Source organism: Hemicordylus capensis, chromosome 2, assembly GCF_027244095.1.
Source record: "Hemicordylus capensis ecotype Gifberg chromosome 2, rHemCap1.1.pri, whole genome shotgun sequence".
In the NCBI taxonomy this organism is placed as follows: domain Eukaryota; kingdom Metazoa; phylum Chordata; class Lepidosauria; order Squamata; family Cordylidae; genus Hemicordylus; species Hemicordylus capensis.
Genome location: NC_069658.1, coordinates 97,463,233 through 97,486,472, shown reverse-complemented (window position 1 = coordinate 97,486,472; position 23,240 = coordinate 97,463,233). Strand labels below are relative to the sequence as shown.

The following is a 23,240-nucleotide window of genomic DNA, read 5'->3' as shown; positions in this document are numbered from 1 at the left end:
TATAGCAAGAAATAGAATCAAAAGTTCTAAAATATTTTTGTAAGCTTTGAATACTATTGAATTATTATGGGAAGAAGTATATGAGTTTTCAGATGGAAAAGGAAAACAGTCTATGAGTGTTAAAGCAATTATGTCTCAGAGTTGCCCTCTTTTGCTATTTGTACAGTCATGTCATGTTTTTCCCATGGCTCTGAATACTCTAGCTCTAACAACTTGGCAGATGCAGATGTTTTATGTTTGCAAAATGTGTGGTCACATGTTTTCATTCTGGGAGAAGAGAAGACCCCTGAGCACCTTAACAATCAGCCTAATATGGCCATAGGGAATGACTCCCCCCACACCGCCCCAGCCTCTGACATGATCACTGATAGCATCGCATTGTGTATTTCACTGAGGTCACTTTTCAGTTCTCATGCAAAATGTACTTTTTACTGGGAAATGTGCTCATGTAGAATGTAGAAATATCTGAAGAGCTGCCACATAGAGCAAGGGGTCTGCATATATTGTTGGTCTACAAGTCCCAGCATGATGGGAGTTTTGGTCTAATGACTTATGTGGACCCAAGGATAGGAACCCCTGAGACATAGAATAAAGAGTTGGCTTGTTCTCTGTGGCTCCAGAGGACAGGACTTGAACAAGGGGGCTGAAATTGCAAGGAAGCAGGTTAAGGCTAGATAATAGAAAGAAATTCCAAAGTGTAAGAGTTATTTGACAGTGGAACAGTTGGCCTCATGCAGTGGTGAGATCTCCTTCTCTAGAGGTTTTCTAACAGAAGCAAGACAGCCATCATTCAGAGATATTGTCACAGATCCCTGCAATGAGTGAGCAGGTGGTTGAAGAATGCAAAGGTTCCTTCCAACTCTAAAATATCCTTTATAAAAATAAATGAAAAAGCCATTGTGGGTGGAGGAGCTCCATATGTGTATCAGAGCCCGTAAACATGCAGAGGATTGTTGAATCTAGATGAGGGTGTGCAAGTGCTTCTCCCAGTTACTAGAGGGGCAAGCAAGGTTCTGTTCGGGCAGTTGTGCACCCTAAACCTTTTGCCTTAAGGATCAATTAAGGATTTCACAAAGATATTGCTGCTATATGGAGGTGAGTCCATTAACTTTCTGCCACTATAGAATTATCATACAGAAAAATAATCAAGATGGAAAATACGGTCTGTTCTGTAGCTATGGAAAAGAAATCCTGATATGGTATACAGTGAGCTTCTCTAGTGATTCGTAAATTAGGATAATTTTGTATGCTGAAGTTCTATCAAAGTGTTTTCATAGAATCATAGAATTTAATCTGCATAAAGGGATGTGGATGTGGAGGAACCATGTCCTTGATGGAACTGAATGGGAGTGGAAGCCTATATTCCATTCCAAAGGAAGGGCCTTTTTGGTTGTTACCCTTCAGTTTTGGAATGCCCTCCTCAAAGAGCTTCACCATGCTCCCTTCCTATGATTTTTTTTTTAAATTAAAAACACATCTTTTAAAAGATACTTTTAAATGTTTTATACCTGGTAGGTTTTTTTAGTTCTCAGTTTTTTAGCTGTTAATAACTTTTAATTTTAAACTTTTAAAATTTGTAACTTAAATGTGGTTTTAGCTTGGCCTTTTAACTTGTTTAACTTTTCTTTACATTGTTTTTGTTTCATTGATGTTGTGTGATGCCCCGAGGAGTAGTATACAGTACTGGAGAGGTGGAGTATAAATATTTTAAATATATAATAAATATTAAATATTCTGTTTGCACATCCAAGCAGAGCTCTGAATTCTGGTAACATTTTCTTCCCCCTGAGCACTGCAGTTCATTTCTTCATGTGATGTTAGAGGGTATTCACAGAGCACTACTTTGTAACAACACACTTCTTTATGTAATTCCAGCATCCAAGGACCCCTCCCATATGTGCAATGGAAAATGCTTTTCTGTCAGCGTATCATCAGTGTGGATATTGGCCAGTAATACATTTTTATATGGCTGTCTTTGTAAAGACTACATTACAACGATATACGTAAAGTGATTTGCACACTCAAAAAGTGCTATACAAGTACTGGCGGACATTGTGACTAATGGCAGCATATGCATTAGCAATAGAGCATGAGTGCAAGAGGACTGGGAGCTGTGTGAGAGCACTTGCTGTGTCCCCACAGATCCTACTAATGCATATGCTTTATTAGTCAGAAAATCAGCCATTTATTTATTTATTTATTTATTTATCTATCTATTTATTTATTTATTTATTTTCAAATGGCTTCTACAAATGTTTTTCCACTCACTCTTGGAGATTTGAACAAGGGAAGTCCTGATATGCAGCTCAGTCTCTTACCCACTAAATAACACCAGCTCTAATATGTGACCTGACCCTAAAATACCAGATCATCTGCTGCAGAAAGTAAGTTCTGAGTGGATAGATTCTGTTTTAGGAAGGATTTTGCAAAGGCCTTAATGCCTTTAGTATATTCTGCCATAAGTACTTTGTAATGATCACTCAAATTGGCAAGCTACAACCTTTTGAACAGTTGTTATAAATTTCACACAGCTTACTAGGTGCCAAGGAATTCTTTACTTATTCGTTCTTAGGATTGAGTCATACAGCATGATTTTCAGGGGAGAAAGGAGTTCAGATATTGGATGTGTTGTCATATGTGAATTGCTTGTGCACACACTGTGGAGTGGTCATTGCTCAGCGATAGAGCACATATTTTGCATGCAGAAGGTTCCCAGTTCAATCCCTATCATCTTCAGTTTAAAGATGTCAGCCTGAGACACCAGAGAGCTATTTCTAGTTTGAGTAGGCAGTACTGAGCTAGAGACACCAATGGTTTGACATGGCTTAAGTCAGCTTCCTATGTTCACTCCCCAAATATGGCATGAATAACAGTCTATAACAGCTAAGATCCCATTGTTATTCAAGACACTGTTGGAAGCTGATATGAGATATTTATCCTAGTTTGCATGTAGGCAGAGCTTGTGAGAGAATTGTGAGAAGTCATTCTGAAAGGTAGATTGGTTCTAGGAACCCTCTCTGCCTACCCCATTCTTTCCTGGAATGGGCTCTTCTGAGATGCATTCTGGTCAGTAAGAACCACAACAAATAATCTCAGTCCCCAACGTGCAAAGGAGTAGAGGAGGCATAGTAGAGAAGTAAAGGCTATATAGGGTGGCGAAGAAATCCATGAATGTTGTTTTCCATGGAATGAATCATTTCTTTTGAGGGGCCATAGAAATTTTAGAAATTAATGTTTTGTGGAGGTGGGTGGAGCAGGCAATATTATCAGTGTGTTGACCAGTACTGTATCTGATACTTAGAACAATTAGAAAGTGCTCAGTCTTGCAGGCCTCGGAAATGCAAAACAGTTGCTATCTCTAACAGTTGTATGAAAGAAGATGCCAAAGCCACGATGTAGCAAAATGATAGGGTTTGTACAATGTTCCCTAGTATTAGATTAAGATAATAGCTCATGTTCCTTTGGTGCCATTGGCCAAGTCATGCAAGGCTTTAATACCCATTCTGGCAGAACTCCCATTGGTAGTTTTGTCTTATCATGAACCAAAAAGTTTCAGGATTTGGTCTTACATCAATTTCTCAAATAGAAAAAGTGAGGAATGGGTTTTATGGATTTTTCAGTTAAACATTATGTAGATTTGAAGCTGTCACTCTTTGTAACAGAGAAATACAAACATTCACAATTGCCTACTTTGCACCACGTTGTGGGAATAAGGAAGATTCATGAGTTAACCCATTCATTAAAAGTAGATCATTAATCTGCAGTAGTGTAATCAAACTATTTTCTCTCCATGACAAGACTGGATGCAAACCTCATTCCTCAAGAAATATGCAGCTGTGATTTATAGAGCATTATGCTTAACTCTTATACCACTTGTTGGTCTTAAATTTATTCCATATTCTCAGGGCTCTTGACAAACTGTGTGATCTTATGCACATTTATGTGTAACTGCCCTTGAACTAAATGGTGCCTGCATAGAATCAGCCTGTTAGGAAGGCACACTATTAGATTTCTAACTGGGTTATGTCAAAGGTGGAGGTGGAGGTATGTATTTATTTAGATTCGAGATTTGCCTTGTCAGAACACTCTCAGACCAGGCTATTATAAGGACTGCCAATCTCCATAGAACCTGACAGAGCCCTTACATTGCTGTGAGAGAGCCTTTTCCTTTGGTCACTTTTAACAGATTTGGCTTTTAAGGCTGTTTTTTGAGGGCAGAGGGCTGTTTTTGAGGGTAGTGGAGTGCTCTTCCTAAGGAGATTTATCAGTCTCCTTCCTGGCCCACTTTTCAGGGGTAGTGTCAGTGTTAAACAGGTCAAACATGGGTCTTTAGGTCCGTGGCCATCAGACAACTCACCTGGCCCCAATCTTTGGTAGAATTATCCATTGCTGCCACCCAGTAAACCTTTCCATGGGCCAAGCCTACTGAGCAATAGTGGGCAGCTGTAGATGCTCCTCCATCAGTGGTGGCACCATTTTCTGTTTCCCATATCCCACTCTCCTTATGCTGCGTTGGGGGACATGGGAAATCTAAAATAGTGCTGTTGCTGCAAGAGAATCACCTGCTGTTCCCCACCATCACCTGCTAAACTTGCTAGGGCCCAATGGTAAGATTTAGCGAGCAGGGGTGGGCAACACACTGGATCATGTGGACACACGCCAGTGCACCAAAGGGGAAATCCTTGCTCATCCGGGGGGAAGGTAGGTTCAACCCTGCCTCTCCTACTCCCGCCCACCCTCCCTGTCTCTGTTATGGTTGTTAGAATTACCTTACTGTCTCATCCCTGGACTGTTTCATCTCAGAAATGTCAATCCATTCCACGCACCTTGATCTGGGTACAAAAAGAAAAATAGGGTTGTCTTGGTTGTTTTGGGACCCCATTAAAAAGGTTGCAGCCCTATGCACATGTATTTATATGGGAGTAAGTCCTAGGTTATATGTTATCAGTAGCAACAGAAGCCTTCCTAGATGAAATAGCATGGGAGACTGCAGTCTGGATCAGGGCAACGGCAGAGAGAAAATGTTAAAGCCTGCCTTCTCTCCAGCCATGGTCACAACTCAGATCAGGGCCCTCTCCAGCGGAACATAAAACAAGCACACAAAGGCCACATGTGCCTTGAGGGACCAGGAATATCAGATCCCATCAGCAACAACAATCTCTTTCAGTTCAGTGCTTTAAAGTCTTTAACAACAAAATTGACACAAAATACAGAATAAACATTTCAAAACATTGACAAAAGATGAACCAAGTCTTTCAGGAAAGAGTATATTGTAAGCGGGGAAAGAGGCCACTATTAGCTGAGATCCTTTTATGTAGCAACTTGCTGGAATTAAACTATTCCAGAAGCAAATATACAGCTGTGAACTCTTCTGGTGGCAGAGCAATAATAAAAAGTGAATTGCTAAAATTAGTGTACATGGATTTCAATGGAAATTAGTTGTTTTTCATCCTCTAAGGGACAGTACATTTGATATTTATGATGCAGGACCTGTTTTAAAGTCATACTTAAAGGTGTATTTAAATTAACATGAATGACCCTTTGACATTGTTGTTGATTATTTAGTACCCAGAAGCAAACCATAGCTGTTTCACTGCCCTCGCTTCTGCTTATTGCCAGCATTATTCTGTAAGGGGAACACTAAAACTGCCAGACTGCTGCATTTCCTCTTCCTCAAAATCAAATTGAAAGATAACCCAGTGTAGCTTTATTAAGCACTAGAGAAATTGATTTTCCTGCCAAGCAAAAAGGTGTAACATGACAATGGCCTGATCAGTGAAATGAAAGACGCACGAAGAGGTGTTTCATTCCAGCAGGGTTCATGAACTGTGTCCTTCAGCTTGGGTCCCAGTTCAGCAGAGGGTGAGCAAAACCCGGCAAGTTGGTTCTTGAACTCGAACTTTCTGCACAGGCCACTGCTCCTCTCAAGAGAGAATTCTCCACTTCCTGTACTGCAGGTGTCCTTAAACTGGGCAGAATGCCTGAAATGCTTAAATGAAGAGCACTGGCATATTTAAAGATTTATCAGCCCTCTGAAGCATGCAAGGAAGCTCTTCATGTGAAGTTAGACAGGGATGCACATGGATATCAGATTTGTTTTAGTATCTGAAGGAAATGTTTGCATTGCTCTGAAATTAATGGCCTGATCCTATGTTCTACAGCCATGGGGATATGGCTATGGAGCCTCAGTGTTCATGCCTGAGCATGCTCTGATTAGTCAGTCTTACATCATGGAGCTTGGGCTTCTTTCCATAAGCTGACATGTGAGGAGGTAATGGGCTTACAATGGCAGTCAAAAATCTGAGATGCTGCCAAAGCCGTGAGCACCATGGGGAACTTAAAAATGATGTGTGGAGAGAAAAGACCCAGAGGTCAACACCAAGAAAGGATGGCGTGAACAAAGCCCAGTGGAGTTTGTGTGAAGAGGCATTACCTTATTTGACTGCAAATCAGGATGTATTTTCCTCCTAAGGTTACGATGATACAGCTGTATGTCTTCATTTGGAAATACTGGGACATTATTTTTAAAATGTGTTTGTATAGCTGAGTAAACTGTCCTTAATGGCTTTTTGTTAAAATCTTTATAAAGATCTCCTTCGTCTAATCCCGAAAATTTATCACTTACATTTTCAACTGAGTGTAGATCAGCACATAAGAATTGTCCCCCTGGAGACAATTTTGGAGCAGGCCAAAGGTCTAGATGGTCTACGGTAAAAGTAAAGTTGTGCTGTTGAGTCGGTGTAGACTCCTGGTGACCACAGAGCCCTGTGGTTTTCTTTGGTAGAATACAGGAGGGGTTTACCATTGCCATTTCCCCCACACGGTATGAGATTATGCCTTTCAGCATCTCCCTATATCACTGCTGCCTGATATAGGTGTTTCCCATAGTCTAGGAAACATACCAGCGAGGATTCGAACCGGCAACCTCTTGCTCACTAGGCAAGTTACTTCCCTGCTGTGTCATTAGGTGGCAGGCAAGATGGTCTAGCGCTCGATTTTCTAGTAGGGGCCGATCAGATGCCTCTGGGAGGCTCATAGGCTGGTCATGCAGTCAACAACTTCCTCCTTCGGTTTGACCACTGCATGTAAAAACATGCATGGGAAATATCAAAGTGTGTTCATTTTACTAAGGTTAGGGATAAAATTTCTTGTATCCATGTTAGACTGTTGTAGCAAAAAGCAAAATGGAGCTTACATTCTGTGCAGTACCCCACCAATCCAAGAGCGGGACATGTACACTGGTTCTGGTGACTCAACAGTCTGTCCTTGCTGCTAGCAAAGGCAGAGAGGCTCTGTGGCTATTAAGGATTGTGTCCTCACAGTGGTGGTGCTTCTCCCATTGGAAATGATGGGAGAAATTACTAAGAACACAAGCCTTAGTAACTGCAGAGCCTCTCCACCTTCACTACCAGAGACGACAGGCTTTTGAGTCTCATGGAACCAGCGTGTGCCCCGTTCTTGGATCAGTGGGATGCTGCACTGCAAGTAAGCCAGAAGTCTTGTGGTACCTTAAAGCCTAACAAATCTATATAGTATAAGTTTTCATAGACTATAGGCCATTTCATCAGAAGCATGTTTCCTAAGAGTTTCCTAGCATGTAGACATGGAAAGGAGCTGTTTCCAGTCATTTTTGGCAACATATGTGGGAAGCCCTGAGGGGGGGAAAGCACTTTGGGTGGTCAGATATCTCTAAGTATGTTATCGGCAATGAATCACGCATGTACACACACACACACACACACACACACACACACACACACACTTACAAATGGGGGAAGGGAGGAAATAAACAGGAAAAAATGTAGAACTGACAGTGAACTTGGGAATCTCCCCTATATGTTTAGCCTTCCAGAGAAAATGTGGTTACAATAGGTGTCCAAAAAGAACAAGAACATTTCAAATACACACTGTGACTGCTAAAAAGGAGTCCAGCAGTGAAAATGTGTTAGGAAACACTGTGAAATCCTGGAAAAGTGCGAAGTACAAGAAGAACAGGCCAAGGTGACATAGGATTCCCTTTAATAGTAGTATTAAAGAGAATGAGAAGGATGATGTGTGGATAGGATATTAAGGTGATGGGAGAAGTGTGCAAGTGTGGAATCCTTAGGCTTAGATACTATACAAGTAAGAATTTAAGGGTTGGAGTGAGAGGAGGTAGGCACTGGAATTGGGATGTGAGCAAGCCATTACCAGGGTCAGTGGATCAATGGAAGATGAGTTTGTGTCTACTAGACTCCTATCTATGAAAGAAATGATATTTGGTAGAAACTGCTTATTGCAGAACATTACCTACTGCCTCCTGGTTTGCATTTGTCCTGTCCATTATGAACTAAAATGCTGATGTTTCATTAAAAATTCGTAAATACGGTTATTGATCAAGAGTGCTACAGAAAGTAATTACTGGCAAAGTTTTTGGTAAAAGATGTTTTATAAGAGCTTAACTACTACAGCCATCCTGAAATTCCTCTGAGACATGAGATAAGCTTCATATCTATTAAAGATCAGAAATGATACCCAGAGCAGAACCACAAACCTAAGCACAGTGCCTAAACACGCATGGCAAAATGAAATCTTCTGTTGCTTTAATGTTTAAAAGAAAATAATTTAGCATAAGCAGCCTAGTGGTATTAAGTTTATTCAGCATGCACTGGTCAAGGGGTGGTGAATGTGGCAGGAATAAATTTCAACACTGCTGGGTTTCAGATCTTTTGGATGTGATAGGAAGTGGCAAGTGTTGGCTTTTAGTGGGCAAGTAACCTTCTCTGCCCTCTCCAGATGATGCTACAGATGGCTCCCCAGAGTGGCATGTTCCTGTGTGGGAATGTGAGCCAGTGTACATTGTGTGTGGGAGTAAGGATATTGTGGGGGTAGGGATGTTGGTACCGTTTCTGGTACTTCCATGCAGTGTGCAGCAGAAGATGCTTCCACCCCCACAACTTCCACACCCACACAAAGGCCAGTCACAATCTGTGCATTTTTGACATACTACATCAGAAACTAAGATAATTGCTATCCATACATCTTCTGACTTGTATCCAGGTTGGCAATGATATATGCATTATGAATTTGTTAGACAGGCACACACGTGCTATCTCAGACAACTACAGAGCTCTCTGTACACATCAAAGTGAGAGAGGAGGAGGAGGAAGGGGGCAGGGAGGGAGGGAGGGAGGGAGGGAGGTAGAGAGATCATTACTGTAAGGCAGTATATGTATGTTTTATTTTATTCCCTATCTGCAAGACATGCAGTGGTTTCTTATCTTCCTCCAGCTTCCATCTTTTCAAGATAAGAAACCTTTAAAATGAAATCAAATGAGAACATCAAACAGGACATTTCTGTTATAGATAATCTTTGTTACTTTGCACTTTGTCTTTTTAAAGAAGCCTTACATGTGGTTACTCCTGGCTTTTACTGGCATTTATTTCCAAGCTTTTTAAAAAAATTTTTTTTTAAAAAAAACCACACTTTTCCAACTGTTGGTTGGAAGCCAACACTGGATTTGTGAAAACCATATCAATAATAAATGCCAGCAAATGGTTCCCTCTGCTTTTGACAAGTAATTAGGTGACCCTATTTAAGCAAGATGTGGCAGTATTCAGGCATGTGGGTCAAAAAACTACCCTTTGCCTCTGAGTTCACATTGTGCAAATGGGAGAGATGAAGGGGCATCTAAAGCTTCTTGCCAATTCAAAGTTAAGACTTTCAAATTCCCTTTTGAAAATTGTTTTGCATTCTTGAAGCCTCATACATAAATTTGGGTGTTCAATTAAGTGTTGGCTCTGTAGCTTTAGCCTTTGACTCTAATGTAATTTCAGCAGTGCATTAAGGAAATGGGATGTAGCTTTTTGTCTAATAGCTCATCTGTCAGATAAGCAAGCATTAAAACAGTTTGTACACCAGTTTACTCACATTTATCAAGGGACTCTGACAAACTAGATATTTAAATAGGTGTAAATTTAGCTGTCTCCTGGCACACAGAAACTTGCCATCTGTTAATTACATCACAAACTTAACACAAAAGAAAAGTAGAGAGCTATTCAAATGACCAGGTGTGGGGGGCGGGGGGGGGTGGAAGGGGGGCGGCTCTCCAACTCACCTTCCCCAACATTCCCCAACATTCAAAGATTGCTTGAATGTTGCTGGGAGCACAGACTCCCAGATAATCCATGCTGTGTAGTGCAGCAAAGTACTCTGGAGGCCTGGACAATGCATCCTGGCCTCTGGGTATCCCACAATGCACCATGCGATGTGTGCAGTGCACTGAGGGATTTTCCCAGTAAAGAGGCGCTCTAGGTGCCCATCCCTGAAGGCAGCCCCATCAAACATATGATCCTGGAGCCCAGGTTAAGAGTTCGCTGAGTTATTAACCCTGGCTAAGAGCCAGGTTGAAAAGCTGGGCTAGGTGGCGCTGCTCTGCCAGAACCGGGCCTGATCCCAGCAGTTCTCAGGTACAGCCTAACTCAGGCTGGGCTTCCCTAGTCTGGGTTAGGGTGCAGTGCACATGAGAACAGCCTCTAGGTGTTCTGAAAACTGTAGCTAACCTCCTTCATTGTGATAGATTTGCTGGAAACATTTTATTCTCTTTTAAAATATTAAAATACATTATTTTATTTCAGTAGTTTTCCTTTCCTCTCTACTTCTGCTGTGCTGTTTATTATAACTTTAGTGAAAGCACAGTTCTTTTGCCCATTATCCATGTATAGCTACCTCCTAAATAGCAATAGCACTTACATTTATATACCGCTCTATAGCCGAAGCTCTCTAAGCAGTTTACAATGATTTCGCATATTGCCCCCAACATTCTGGGTACTCATTTTACCGACCTCGGAAGGATGGAAGGCTGAGTCAGCCTTGAGCCCCTGGTCAGGATCGAACTTGTAACCTTCTGGTTACAGGGCTTCAGTTTTTACCACTGCGCCACCAGGGGCTCTTATTAATAAATATTATTAATAATATTTTAATAAATGTTAATTAATTAATAAATTAATTATTATTAATTATTATTAATTATTAATAAATAAATTATTAATAAATAAATTAGTTTCCCCATTAACTTAAAAGTTGGGGGAAGTTCTCGATGAAGTCATGCCTGACATTAATATCAACGGGAAAGCACTTATATGTGTAGCAGTTCCATGTGCATCCACATATGTAAGGAACCTGCATCTGACTGAACAGTTGCAGTCTTGTGCCCATTTAAAACCAGAAAACTACAATTTCCAGGATTCTTTGGAAGAAGACTTGATAGTATACAGTTGCTACAAATAGGTAATGTTGATATATCTGCTGGAAGCCTCAGTCAGACCTCCACCTTGGCCAAATCTATCATGTTCCCAAACGCTGGTCCTCTCTGCCCTTTTAGAGAGTTCTGTTAGGGCAATTATGCCAGGCTTTGGGAGTCCTTACTTGAAGTAGAGAAAAGAAACACACTATATGAGTTGTAATTGAAATAGTGGTCAAGATGATCAGCAGCTTTAATTTAGCTTCTTGATTTCTGAAGTAGGATTGCAGAATGCAGATGATGTTATTTAATTTAATTTATTTAGTACATTTGCATACATGTACAAATGTATATGTTATGACAAATGAGCCAAAGAATATGAAGGACAAATGTCACAGGAACAGAAAATACCTCTGTATGGTATTTTTTATTTATTTTACAAAGGCTTAATTGTTCCATTTCACAGATGTAGATTTATGTGAGAATTCTGCAGCATGCAAAGGAAACCAAGTCAGTAAAATGCTTTCCTGGTCTTTACGCTACTTCTTGCCATTCCTATAATGCCTAATGTGCACTTCTGTCCTGTGTATACATGATGGGAATTGGCAAATGATGAAGTGTTCTGTTTCTCGTACTTAGAAGAGAACGCTGCAGTTGCATAATGCTTCAAGGTGTCTGTTGCATTATATCTCTAAGAGAGCTTACTGAGCTATAATAAGAAAATGAACTTGGCCCTTCACACCGAATGTATATTTAAAAATATAAAGAACCATGTCTCTGTCAGGTTAAATTTATATTTGTCTTATGGCCTAGTGGCATCCTAGTTTTGAAATTCAGCAAGTTTAGTATCATAAGGTCAATAAATGCTTTGCTAAAGATATTTCTTACCTCCTCCACTGCATTTCTTTGGATTTCTTCTGCCATCTTGTTGTAGCATAGGCTTTTTTGCACATAAAATCCCAAAACACTCAACAAGCAGCTTTGTTATAGGGCCTTTAAATATGCAGAAGTTATTTAAGCTTATTTAAGCTTAAAACTTCTACTTATGTAGAAGTTCTATTTAAGCTTATGCCACCCACTAACAAGCCATGATACTTGCTGGGTGACTCTGGGCCAGTCACTTCTCTCTCAGCATAACCTACTTCACAGGGTTGTTGTGAGGAGAAACCTAAGTATGTTGTACACCGCTCTGAGCTCCTTGGAAGAAGAGCAGGATATAAATGTAACAACAACAACAACAACAACAAGCCCATGAATGTGTTGGGCTGAATCATCCATCTGCTAGCCTGTTATCATGTGGCAGAGGAGAGTGGGCATGCACATCTCCCCCCAAGAGATGTGCATCCAAATCATTCCTCACTGTGTGTATGAAATACTACTTTAGTATTTAAATACTACTTTAGCATCTAAAGTTGTAGCTGCATGCCTGTGCTCCTCTACCTCAATGCTGAGTTGGCCAATAGAAGTGTTATCCAAATCAATCCAATGTTTCAACAAATTATAGTGATTAAAATGAAGTCCCCAACTTACAAATGGGCTCACATATGTAGATCCTAAGAGCAACAACTTATGTGCAGGTTGACATTTGCAAGTTCGGGACTTCCTTAATATAATATGTTTTGGAGCTTTACTTGGATGGATGGATGATTGTAAGTAGGATGTTTGTAGTGCAGGCAGTGCCTGTGGAATGAAAAAATTACAGATTGGACTTAATGCTGATTGCAGCAGCTCTTGCAAGTATGTTTTAATGATTTCATAGAATATGTAACACAGGAAGAAACAGAAACTGGAAAATGAGCAATTGCCTCATGCTTCCTGTTCCCCTGTGTCTTGATGGACCTGTTCAGGTGTTCCGTTACTGAATGTCAGGCATTCTGTTACAAGTTTACAGGGCTGGAAATGGATCAGAAGTCCCACCCTCTGCCTAGCCTTCCGATTAAAAAAAACGGGCACAATCACACTTACAGCATTAATCTGTGTTAAGCACAAAGACTAGGGTTGGGAAAGTGAGTGACAGATGGCGGAGAGACAACTGACCACTTTCAGCCCCGAAAACTTGTACAACAGTGTTCTGCTGGACACTCATCAGGGCTTACATCTTCTGAAACAGAACGCTTACATCTGTCAATGTTGGGAGATAAGTAAACTATTCTAGGAAGCATGTGACACTTAAGAAGCCTCTTCGTCTCCATCCCATTCCATTGCATCCATATTCCATGATGTAGAAGGTTGATGTGCCTTATAAGTAAATGTGCTTAAGACTGGAACATTAATCAAAATATTTGTACTCTGCTCTCACCGGGGCGTTTCCCAGATTACACGCTGCCACGTGTCCCATAAGTGCCCCTCCATATTGCCAGTGTTTTGACATTGTGCTCGCTGCACTGTCAGCAAAGAGCTGTCCATATTTCTGATGCCTTGTTTCAAATTTTAATGAAGCATTATGGCCCTATAACATGGTGATAGCATTGCAAGAAAGTAGCTGTATTTTTCCATGGTAGGGAGACTTGCAACTGAGTTTATGCATTGCAGCATGTTGCAGTATGGACAGTTCTTCCCCCTCCCCACCCGTGCTTGTTTCCTCCACCAACTCCCCATGAGGAGAGAAACAGGCAGGGAGAAATCTCGGCTTTCCCCTCCTTTCCTCCCCACAGTTCCCAAACCTCACATCTCCCTCCTCCTCAGCTTGCTTCCAATATAACTTGAGCTTGTCAACACAGAAGGGGAGAGAAGGGGAGACAGAGGGAGAGGGAAGAGATCGGAGAGGTTTATTATTATTATTTCTTGTTTACACAGTCAGACAGGTGTTATTGACTGGTTTGTTTTATCCAGACATCGAGTCCTTCCCAAGGACCTGGGATGCCAGAATTTTATTGTCAATGGTTATAGATATCGTCGCAGAATATAGGCTGTTCCCAGTAAAGTGGCTTTTTGTAATTGGCTGATGGTGATTTCTGTGGCCCCTGTGGTGTTGAGGTGCTCTTCAAGGTCTTTTGGAACTGTACCCAGGGCGCCAATTACCACTGGGATTATTTTGGTCTTTTTCTGCCACAGCCTTTCAATTTCAATTTGTAGATCTTTGTATTTGGTGATTTTTTCTATTTCTTTTTCTTCTGTTCTGCTATCCCCTGGTATTGCTATGTCGATTATTTTGACTTGTTTTTCTTTCTTCTCGACTACAGTTATATCTGGTGTATTGTGTGGCAGATGTTTGTCTGTTTGTAGTCGGAATTCCCATAATATGTTTACATCTTCATTTTCTTCAACTTTTTCAATTTTATGGCCCCACCAATTTTTGGCTACAGGTAGCTTGTATTTTTTGCAGATGTTACAAGCTGCGTATTATTATCATCATCATCATCATCATCATCATCATCATCATCATTATTATTATTATTATTATTATTATTATTATTATTATTATTATTCCACTGGGGTTCTTTTATGCATTCCCCTTTTAATTTGCTACTGTGAGACTCATATTAGTGCAGAGACTCATACTAGTGAAGCTGGGCAGATTTCTGAATCTAACCCTTTCTTGTGCACTTTTACTGAAGAGGAAGCACATTGAACTAAATCATTTACTTCTGTGCAATCCCACTTGCTTACTACAAGACAAAGGGCAGGGAGAGAGAACAGCCGCTTACTTAAAAGGAACCAATTGAATGGAATCATGATTCATTTACCATCTGTGCAATCCCACAGCCCTCACTGAAGGAGCACCTCCCCTCCCTTCCGCCTCCCCCTTACTCTTTATTTATTTATTTCTCTGGAGGCATGCCAGTTCCTGTCTTTCCCCCTTCCTGGCTCACCACAGGATTCCCTTTCACTCCTCCCACAATAAGCAGTTCCCTTGTTTTGTCACTCCAAAGGATCTCCTCATGCACCCCGCTCCCGCTCTTTTTTAAAATTTCCCCCTGGTTATTGCTTGCGCAAAACTGGAATGATGCAAGACAAAGTTAGATTTTTGTTTTGGAACGGCGCTTCCCCCTTCTGGCAGATTTGTGCAAGGCAGCCAAGAATCACCTCCTCCCCCCCACCCCACAACTCCATTGAGGAGCAGATAAATACATATCTAGGAGAATATGCCTTGAAAACATGTTGCAATGGATGGAAAATATGAATGGCCACCAGCCTATAATGAAGCATTGAATAATGCTTTACTCTCAGTCTTAAACTGTTTCACTATTACGTCACACTTTGCAGTGCTTTACTCATTGCAAATTGCGTAGTCTGGAAAATGCCCTAGTGCTTCTAATAGGATGTGCTATGGGTCAGCTTCCCAAACAGTAACAGAATCACAGCCCCAAGTTCAGAGGACATCAAGCCATCAGTGAAGTGAGGACCAGAAGCAAGTGTTGTAGTCTAAGTCTAAGGCAGGGAAAGATCAAGTGCAAGAAGTAGCAGCTAGTGTGCAGTTGGGCCAGAGATAAGCAGCATGGTATGCCCAGTAGGCAAAAGGTCAAGTTTCAGAAGTGGCAGCTATTGTGAGGACAAGGCAGAGAATAGGAAGGGAGGCTCCAAGTCTTAAGAGGGCTCTTGGTGCTTGAATGCCATAGCCCCCCTCCTCCATGGGGAGTTTTACCTTGGCAAGAGGAAATTAAATCAAAGGAAGGAATTAATGGAGCAAGGAGAGGAGACTGCTGCCAGTGCCTTCTCTTGCCCTGCACCCCTTTCAAAGCCCACAAGGGTTTTAACAGGAGCTGGGAGCTCCCAGTCCAACATTGGTAGGCTTTAAAGAGGTCATGGGGCAATCTCATGTCAATTGCAAGATGAAGCGGGCAGTTCAGGGGATGAGATAGGGTGGGAAGATCCTAAGACCTAGTTCCCAGGTGAGCCCATTCCAGGGGAACCCGAGCCACTACCTCCACCAAGACCCAAGGACCCTGTCTTCATCCTCTCTCAGAGGAGTCACCTGAGGACCTGCCAGTTCTAGTAGAGGTCCTTCAGCACCATTGCTGCCAGAGTGTAAAAAAACTGGGCAAGGCCCCTTTAGGTAACAGTCATTTCTAGGGAAAGAGTGGGCCAATTTACTCTGTCTGGGCAGCAGCCATAAAAACTGGCAGTCTGCTTCAAGCAGCTGCTAGAGCAACATCCCTGTTGTGTTGCCACACCCAGCTCTTACGGGCTGCTTCTCTCACTCAGTGCCTTTTTCAAAGCTTGCACAGTTCAGATTGGGAGCTCCCTTTGAAGGGTGTGAGGAGAAGAGGCTGCTTGGAGCCCAATGCCCCTTTCATAACCTGCAAGGGGCAGATGAAGAGCTCCAATGACCCTTGCAGGCTTTAAAGGGTGTGGTGGGCAATGAAAGGAGGCTGCTGATCTCCTTCTCTCACCTTGTGCCTCGTTCAAAGCCTTTAGGAGTCATTTTGGAAGTTCTTGAGTTGCATGGGCCCCATCACCCCAAGGCCCAAAGCTGTCAGCCATTGTCCCATCTGGCCATCCTCTGACACTACCTAAGGAAGAGATGCTGAGTATGGCATGAGCTTCTCACCAGGAGTTGAGTTGAGTTGACATGCAGGAGTTGAGTTGACATGCAGGAGTTGAGTTGACATGCAGGGCCTGGTGCTGAGTCTTGATAGAACTAGCTGGAGCTGCATTGGTTCTCTGGGTCACCAGACCCCATGATTCAGCGGGTGGGGCTTAATGCTGCCTAAGTGGTACCTACAACCTGCAATTCTTTGGTGGACATACTGCGTTGGTACTGAAGAAGGTAAGGTGCTAGAACTTGGTCCCTGGGAGTTCCAGTTTGAGGCCCTTGGTGCCTTGAACCAAGTATGTTATCTTTTGGCCAAGGCAATGGCAGAGGGAGGGGAGAACTATGTCAAGTTACAGGGGAATCTTTGTTTCTAACTTTAGGTCCTTCTTCAGTTATCAGCAATGACGACGATTCAGCAAGTCCTCTCCATCACATCTCTAATGGGAGTAATACACCATCTTCTTCTGAAGGTGGCCCAGATGCAGTGATAATAGGAATGACAAAGATTCCTGTAATTGAAAATCCTCAGTATTTTGGGATCACAAACAGTCAACTCAAACCCGACACGTGTAAGTACAGATGTTTATTTCTACCTCCAGTTGTTTGCTACCAGTTTCAACTGTTTGTTTTAATTGACATTATTGTTGATTTTGTTTGTAAACCACTTTGAGAACTTCCTTTATTTGAGAGATGGTATAGAAATTTTCAAATAACACAACAAGTTCAAATTCTGTTACAAATATATTACTTCAGGTAAGGTTAGGAATGTCTTGTGTGGATTAAAGTAACACTTTCTCCCATATCGCATTTGAGATAAATCCAGTAGTAGTCTATTGCTTCCTGCCAACATAAGCTGGATCAACACATGCAGCAGAATGAGCTGGTAGAATGGACTGTACAACTTTAGACTAGGTGGAGGAACCATATTTTTAATATATACAAGTATATATCTTTGTGAGTAGAAAACTAGCAAAGCAAAGAGAGGGCTTGGGTAGTTCCTTTCTCCCTGATGTGTTAGTTTTCTACTTGCAGGAAGTTGTTTATGTGGAGGAGCATTCAGAAATGGTACCTGCAGTCTGAATTGGTACAATCCATTCTACCACCTCATTCTGCTGCATGTGTAGCAGGTCTGAGTATACGCCAAAGATGAATTTGGTCCACTCTATTCAGATCCTGAAAGCATATCTTGATTTGGTCACAAAAGGTAAGGCAATAATTGTACAACATTGTTACATGCAAACAGTGGCCAAAAGAATTGCATTCTGGCACTTCACCATTGTTCCTTCTAAAAATAAAACTGAAGTAATGGTGCTCAGAGTTGACATCTAAGCTTCCCTGGCAATCTTTGGGCCAAATAAAATGCGACTTTTTCTTATTTAAATGGGACATGTGGAGATTTGATTTGGATTGGGACTATGGCAGAGGGTAGGGGACCTCCATGGCCCCTATCCAGATCAGGGATTCCTGCACATGCTCTGGGGAAAAAAAACTTTCTACTGGTTCCAATGGGAACTTTTTCCCTACACAAGCAAAAGCATGTGTAGGAGGGCCTGATCTCATTGGGACCACAGTAAGTCCCTTATCCCCCCCTTCTATGGCCCCAGTACAGATGGGAGGGGGGGAATATGTGCTCAACACAGACACTGACACTGTGATCAGTGATCAAAATCATTTCTAGTTTGGTACTTACCCTACCAAGAGTATGTTTATTCCATACAGCCTAGCACTCATACTTCAGAAACCTGAATTTGTGATTCTTGAAAAAGAAAGTGATCATTGGTTCCCCTTCTTAAAACTGTAGAAAGATCTGCAAAGAAATGATTGAGAATGGCTTTACTCCCCCTCCAAGTGTGTGAAGAATTTCTGTACATATTTATACCATATCTAGAGTTCTTTAACTTGTATCTCTCTTAATATTCCTTCAAATCTCCACCTTGGGCATGGTGAAATGCTTCATTTTCAATCTGTGCACACTACTGGTCTCTGTACGTTCCCATTATCCTTTAGGCTCAACCATCCTCAAGAGTTTTCCATGTTGAACAGAATAATTAAGTTCCAGATAAGCAGCCGTATTAATATGTTGCAGCAAAAACAAGAGTCTTGTATCTTAAATACTTACAATGTATTGTAGCATAGACTCTTATAGTCTAGAGCCCACTTTAGTAGATATATGGAAGGCATAATATTTAGCCACATAGTGGAAATCTATCAATAGTGTGATGAAACTTGCCCAGATCTAGACATTATCTTCCATGCATCTGATAAAGTGGGCTCTAGTCCACAAAAGCTTATGCTGCATTAAGCTTGTTCATCTTTAAGCTGTCACAAGACTTTGAGGATAATTAAGGCACATCTATAAGATTCACTTGGTTGTAGTCCAATATAGAGGAAGCCAGTTAACTGTGATAATTGTTGTTGCAGGTTCATAGCTGTGATGGGGAAGAGCAATTAATTATATGAGATCATTGTGTGTCAGAGCATTACTGTACAGGGAGCAGCTTTTCACCTTGGAATGACCTATAAATTTCCAATTGTCGCTGTTGGAAGTCAGGCCATGACATTACAGTGAAGTACTTTGCAGGTGTTGGGGTGGATGGCACAGTTTTAAAAGATTATCCTCTTTTGGTTCCAATCAGTTTAAAATCCCCAAAGACTTTCTTGGGTTTCGGTTTATTTTACAAATTTTAGCAAGATATAATATGCCCTTAACCCTTCCACCTTTTGCCATGACATTTTCTAAAATTATTTTCTGCATTCATTCATGAAATTCCTGGCTGATAATGTTACAAAATGTGTGTGTGTGTGTGTGTGTGTGTGTGTGTGTGTGTGTGTGTGTGTGTGTGTGTGTGTGTGAGAGAGAGAGAAAGAGAGAGAGAGAAAAGAGAGAGAGAGAGAGAGAGAGAGAGAGAGAGAGAGAGAGAGAGAGAGAGAGAGAGAGATTATTGCATTGTTTGACACATACACTCAGCAATGGATGGCTATTCATACATGATACAATAATAGTAACACATCTGAAAATGAATAAAATGGTTCTCAACTTTAAGTCTGCAGATGCTGTGGGACTACATCTGCCATTATTTCTTGCTACAATGGCCTTCCTCCCCCCGCCCCACCCCACAAATGCTGAATGAATTGTGCATTTCATTGTCCACAGTACATGTAGTCATAGACCTATTTCACACATTTTGGCTTGTTCACATGACCAGACCAGGTGCGGGGAGCTGGAGGGAAGGCAGGATCCTACCTTCCTGCTCCCAGTCAACCAGAACCTGTTCATGGCTCTGCCACTCATGCACCCACATGGACAGCACAAACAATCTCCATAGCCAAGATCGAGAAGGGGGGGTGGAATTAAGCTGGGTCCTCCAGTATCTGACAATGCACTGCATGACCAGCAGAAAGACAGTCCTCAGTAAAGCAAAGGTGTTCCTCTGCCTGGCTTCACAAGCCTTAGAACTTTATGGCTGCCAGCTGCTCAGGAACAATTTAAAAGCAGCAGCAGCGCAGATAACCTGAGGAAGAGGTACAACACGCTCTGTTTCCCTCCTACCTCACTGTTAGCCTGGGTAGCAGATTTGGGCTACCCAGGCTCTGTGTTGTTCAGTTGGGAGGATGCCCGATGCCCCAGACAACCAGAGATTCTTTGGTTAACCCTCTCTTACCCAAGAATCTCATGTCATGCGGACAACTTTATGTTTCAAGTATATACCCAAAATGCAAGTGTTCAACAGAAATGTAAAGTGTGAATGTGACCAATTCATGTATAATTTAGATTCACTCACCAAGATTGGCTGCAATTTGTTGAACATACACTTGATGGCAAACACATGTTTGCAGTGTGTGATGTGAAATGTCCCAAGTTCTCTACAGAACTCAACACTTCATCAATAATGTTAGTGTTTATCACTCATTTTTCACATTGTGTTAGGGCTATTGCACATGGTAGCATGCAATTTTTTTGGATCATAGCCAACTTTTTTTGTGAATCTTCCTGTGCCAAAAATTGCACATAACATTCTCCGAACACAGTGTTGAATACACGCCAACCTTTTTCCTTTGTGGAATAGCTTCTTCACATTGTATCCAGTGCAATACAAAAAGAGCATAACATGCTAAAATATGGTTTTAAATGTGAAAATATGGTTTGTACATCACTTAATATGATCTGGATGCTATTTCCATTTGAGCTTACCATTTGTGGTTCTGAAAAATTCCAAAGAAAGAGAAACATAAAGATCAGAGGCTACCATTTACAAAATCCATTTCATTTTCAATTCTGAATGGATTTCAAGTATGTACTTTTTATTTTTGGCATTAAAATATCTTCTAAATCTTAAGGTAAGAAGACTAGAGGTAAATCAAAGAGCACATACCCAGAATTATTCATAAATCAATCTAACACAATCCTCTTGCCAATTCCTTATCAAGTGATCATGCCATTAATTGAATCTTAGTACTTGAATGATGTTCCTTGCCGCTGGCAAATGTTTCAGAAAATAGTGGGGGCCCGGGTGGGGGGCAGGAGCAGTTGTTTATTCAAGAACTCTGTTGCTTAGTGTGCAATTAAAATAAGAATGCTATAGCTTCTAAAGAACTGTTCTACAGTGATATGATCAGACACAGTACAATGAGTAACCTATCAGTATATTTTTTACTCCAAATGAGATTAGTGTGTTAGATAATTTAGCAACCCATCAGAGTAATCCACACCTTGTGGGCATGTTCACATAAGGAATTACTTCAATCTCCAAACCCTTAACACACCTTGGGTACTTGCAGATGATCAGAGGGGGGTGGTTTGGAAGAGTCTTTGCCACATACTGGACAGACGAGCAGAGCCTGGGCTCTACATCCCAATTTCCAGGCAAGCACCACAGCAGCAAGCTTGGATCAGGGAAGTCCTCCAAGAACTGGGAGAACCTTCCCCCATTGCACCATGTGGCCAGGAGGAGAGAAACCTCAGCACATCAGCAGCTGCATTTATATTGGCCATGAAAGGGTAGGGTCTGGGCCCAGCCCTATTCAAACCATTGCTAGCATGGGACCATAAAGTATACTGTGCCGGATGGCATATTCGCAGCTAGCAGCCCCTCATGCTGCAGTGCTCTCCCACAAATATGGCACCAGGACCTAGAAACAGCAGGAAAAGCAGACACACAATCAACAAGCCTAGGTACCGGGTCCCCTGCTTTCCACTAACCTGGGTTAAAAATGAAGGTTAGAAGCCTGGTTACCCAGATTCGGACTGCCAGGGCTTGGGGCATTTGCCCTGGCTCACAGGTCCATGCAACCCTGATTAGAGGCAGATATGTCCTGCTGGGTCAGTGTCATGCAGAGTGCAGACCCCAATCTCACAGGCACTATCTAACAAGTTCCAACACATTGGTAATCACTGCCTGGAAGCTGTCTCTATGAAAGGGCTCACTACGGAGTCTAGTTCTTCAGATGAAAGAGACCCCAGGGACAGCCAAAGCCCTTTTGTCCTGTGAAAAGTGGCCCCAGGTTAAAGCCATTTGGAAAGGGCAGCATGCAACAAGATATAGATGAGTGGCATACTCCTGACACCCAGTGGACAAGATAAAGCAGTGCCCATACAGGCTGAAGCCCCACCCATCCACCATCCTGTCTTTCAGTGCCATATGGAAGTGTAAGAAGCCATTATGTCCCCAATGAAGGACTCATTAACAAGGTTCTCAGAGTTTAATCTAGAATTCTACTTTCCCGTCTATAGGGAAAAGGAGTGGGTGGGTTCAGACATTGCATGGAACCGAAGTTGAAGCCAAGCTCTGCACAACTTGCCTCAGCCCCAGGAGTGCATAAGCTCTGCCCCTCCCATCCCCCTTTTAGGTTAGGATATACCAGGATTGCTCATGGCATCCAAATTTAGTTATTTATTCATTTAAAATATGTATACCCCACCCCTTTCAGTACACTACTGCTCAGGGTGGCTCAGAACATCAACAAAACAGATACAATGTAAAGTAAAAGATTAATAAAGTTAAAAGACCAGGCTAAAACCACACTTAAAACCACAAATTCTAAAATTTTAAAATTAAAAGTTAATAAAAAGCAAAAAACTAAGAACTAAATCTAAAATGCCTACCAAATATAAGCAGCAGGTTAAATATTTAAAAGCCTCTTCTAAAAGATGTTTTAAATTGTTTTTTAAACACTGAGGGAGGGAGCATGGCAAAGCTCTTTGGGGAGGGCGTTCCAAAGCAGAGGGGCCACAATCAAAAAGGCCCTGTCTTTAGTCCATGCCAACCAGATCTTTGTTAGTGGAGGACGATGAGCAGGGCCTGAGATGCCAAGTGGAGGGCCCTGGCAGGTTCATATGGACAAATGTGGTCCAACAGGTACCGCAGCCCCAAGCCATGTAAGGCTTTAAAGGTTGCTTGGACTTGGCAGGTTGGGAGATGACACCTAGGCACAACTGTGTATATCACCCAGTCCATCTCCTCATACCAGAGGGAGACCAGGGTGTCAACAGGATCATCTACTCTGTCAGCAGGAAAATCCTCCAGAGCCATCAGGACTCCATT

The 23,240-nt window shown here is 41.8% G+C and overlaps 1 protein-coding gene across 12 annotated transcripts in view; it reads left to right on the top strand.

Moving 5' to 3' along the window:
* Positions 1 to 23,240, top strand: part of NTRK2 (neurotrophic receptor tyrosine kinase 2) — a 270,371-nt gene that overhangs the window by 163,198 nt on the left and 83,933 nt on the right. For 11 of the 12 annotated variants that reach the window (XM_053302944.1, XM_053302943.1, XM_053302941.1 and 8 more), the window contains one exon: positions 17,079 to 17,267. In XM_053302944.1, the coding sequence (XP_053158919.1) occupies positions 17,079 to 17,267 (189 nt within the window). The remainder of the gene's footprint in view (positions 1 to 17,078; positions 17,268 to 23,240) is intronic. The other variant, XM_053302946.1, reaches the window with a different exon arrangement.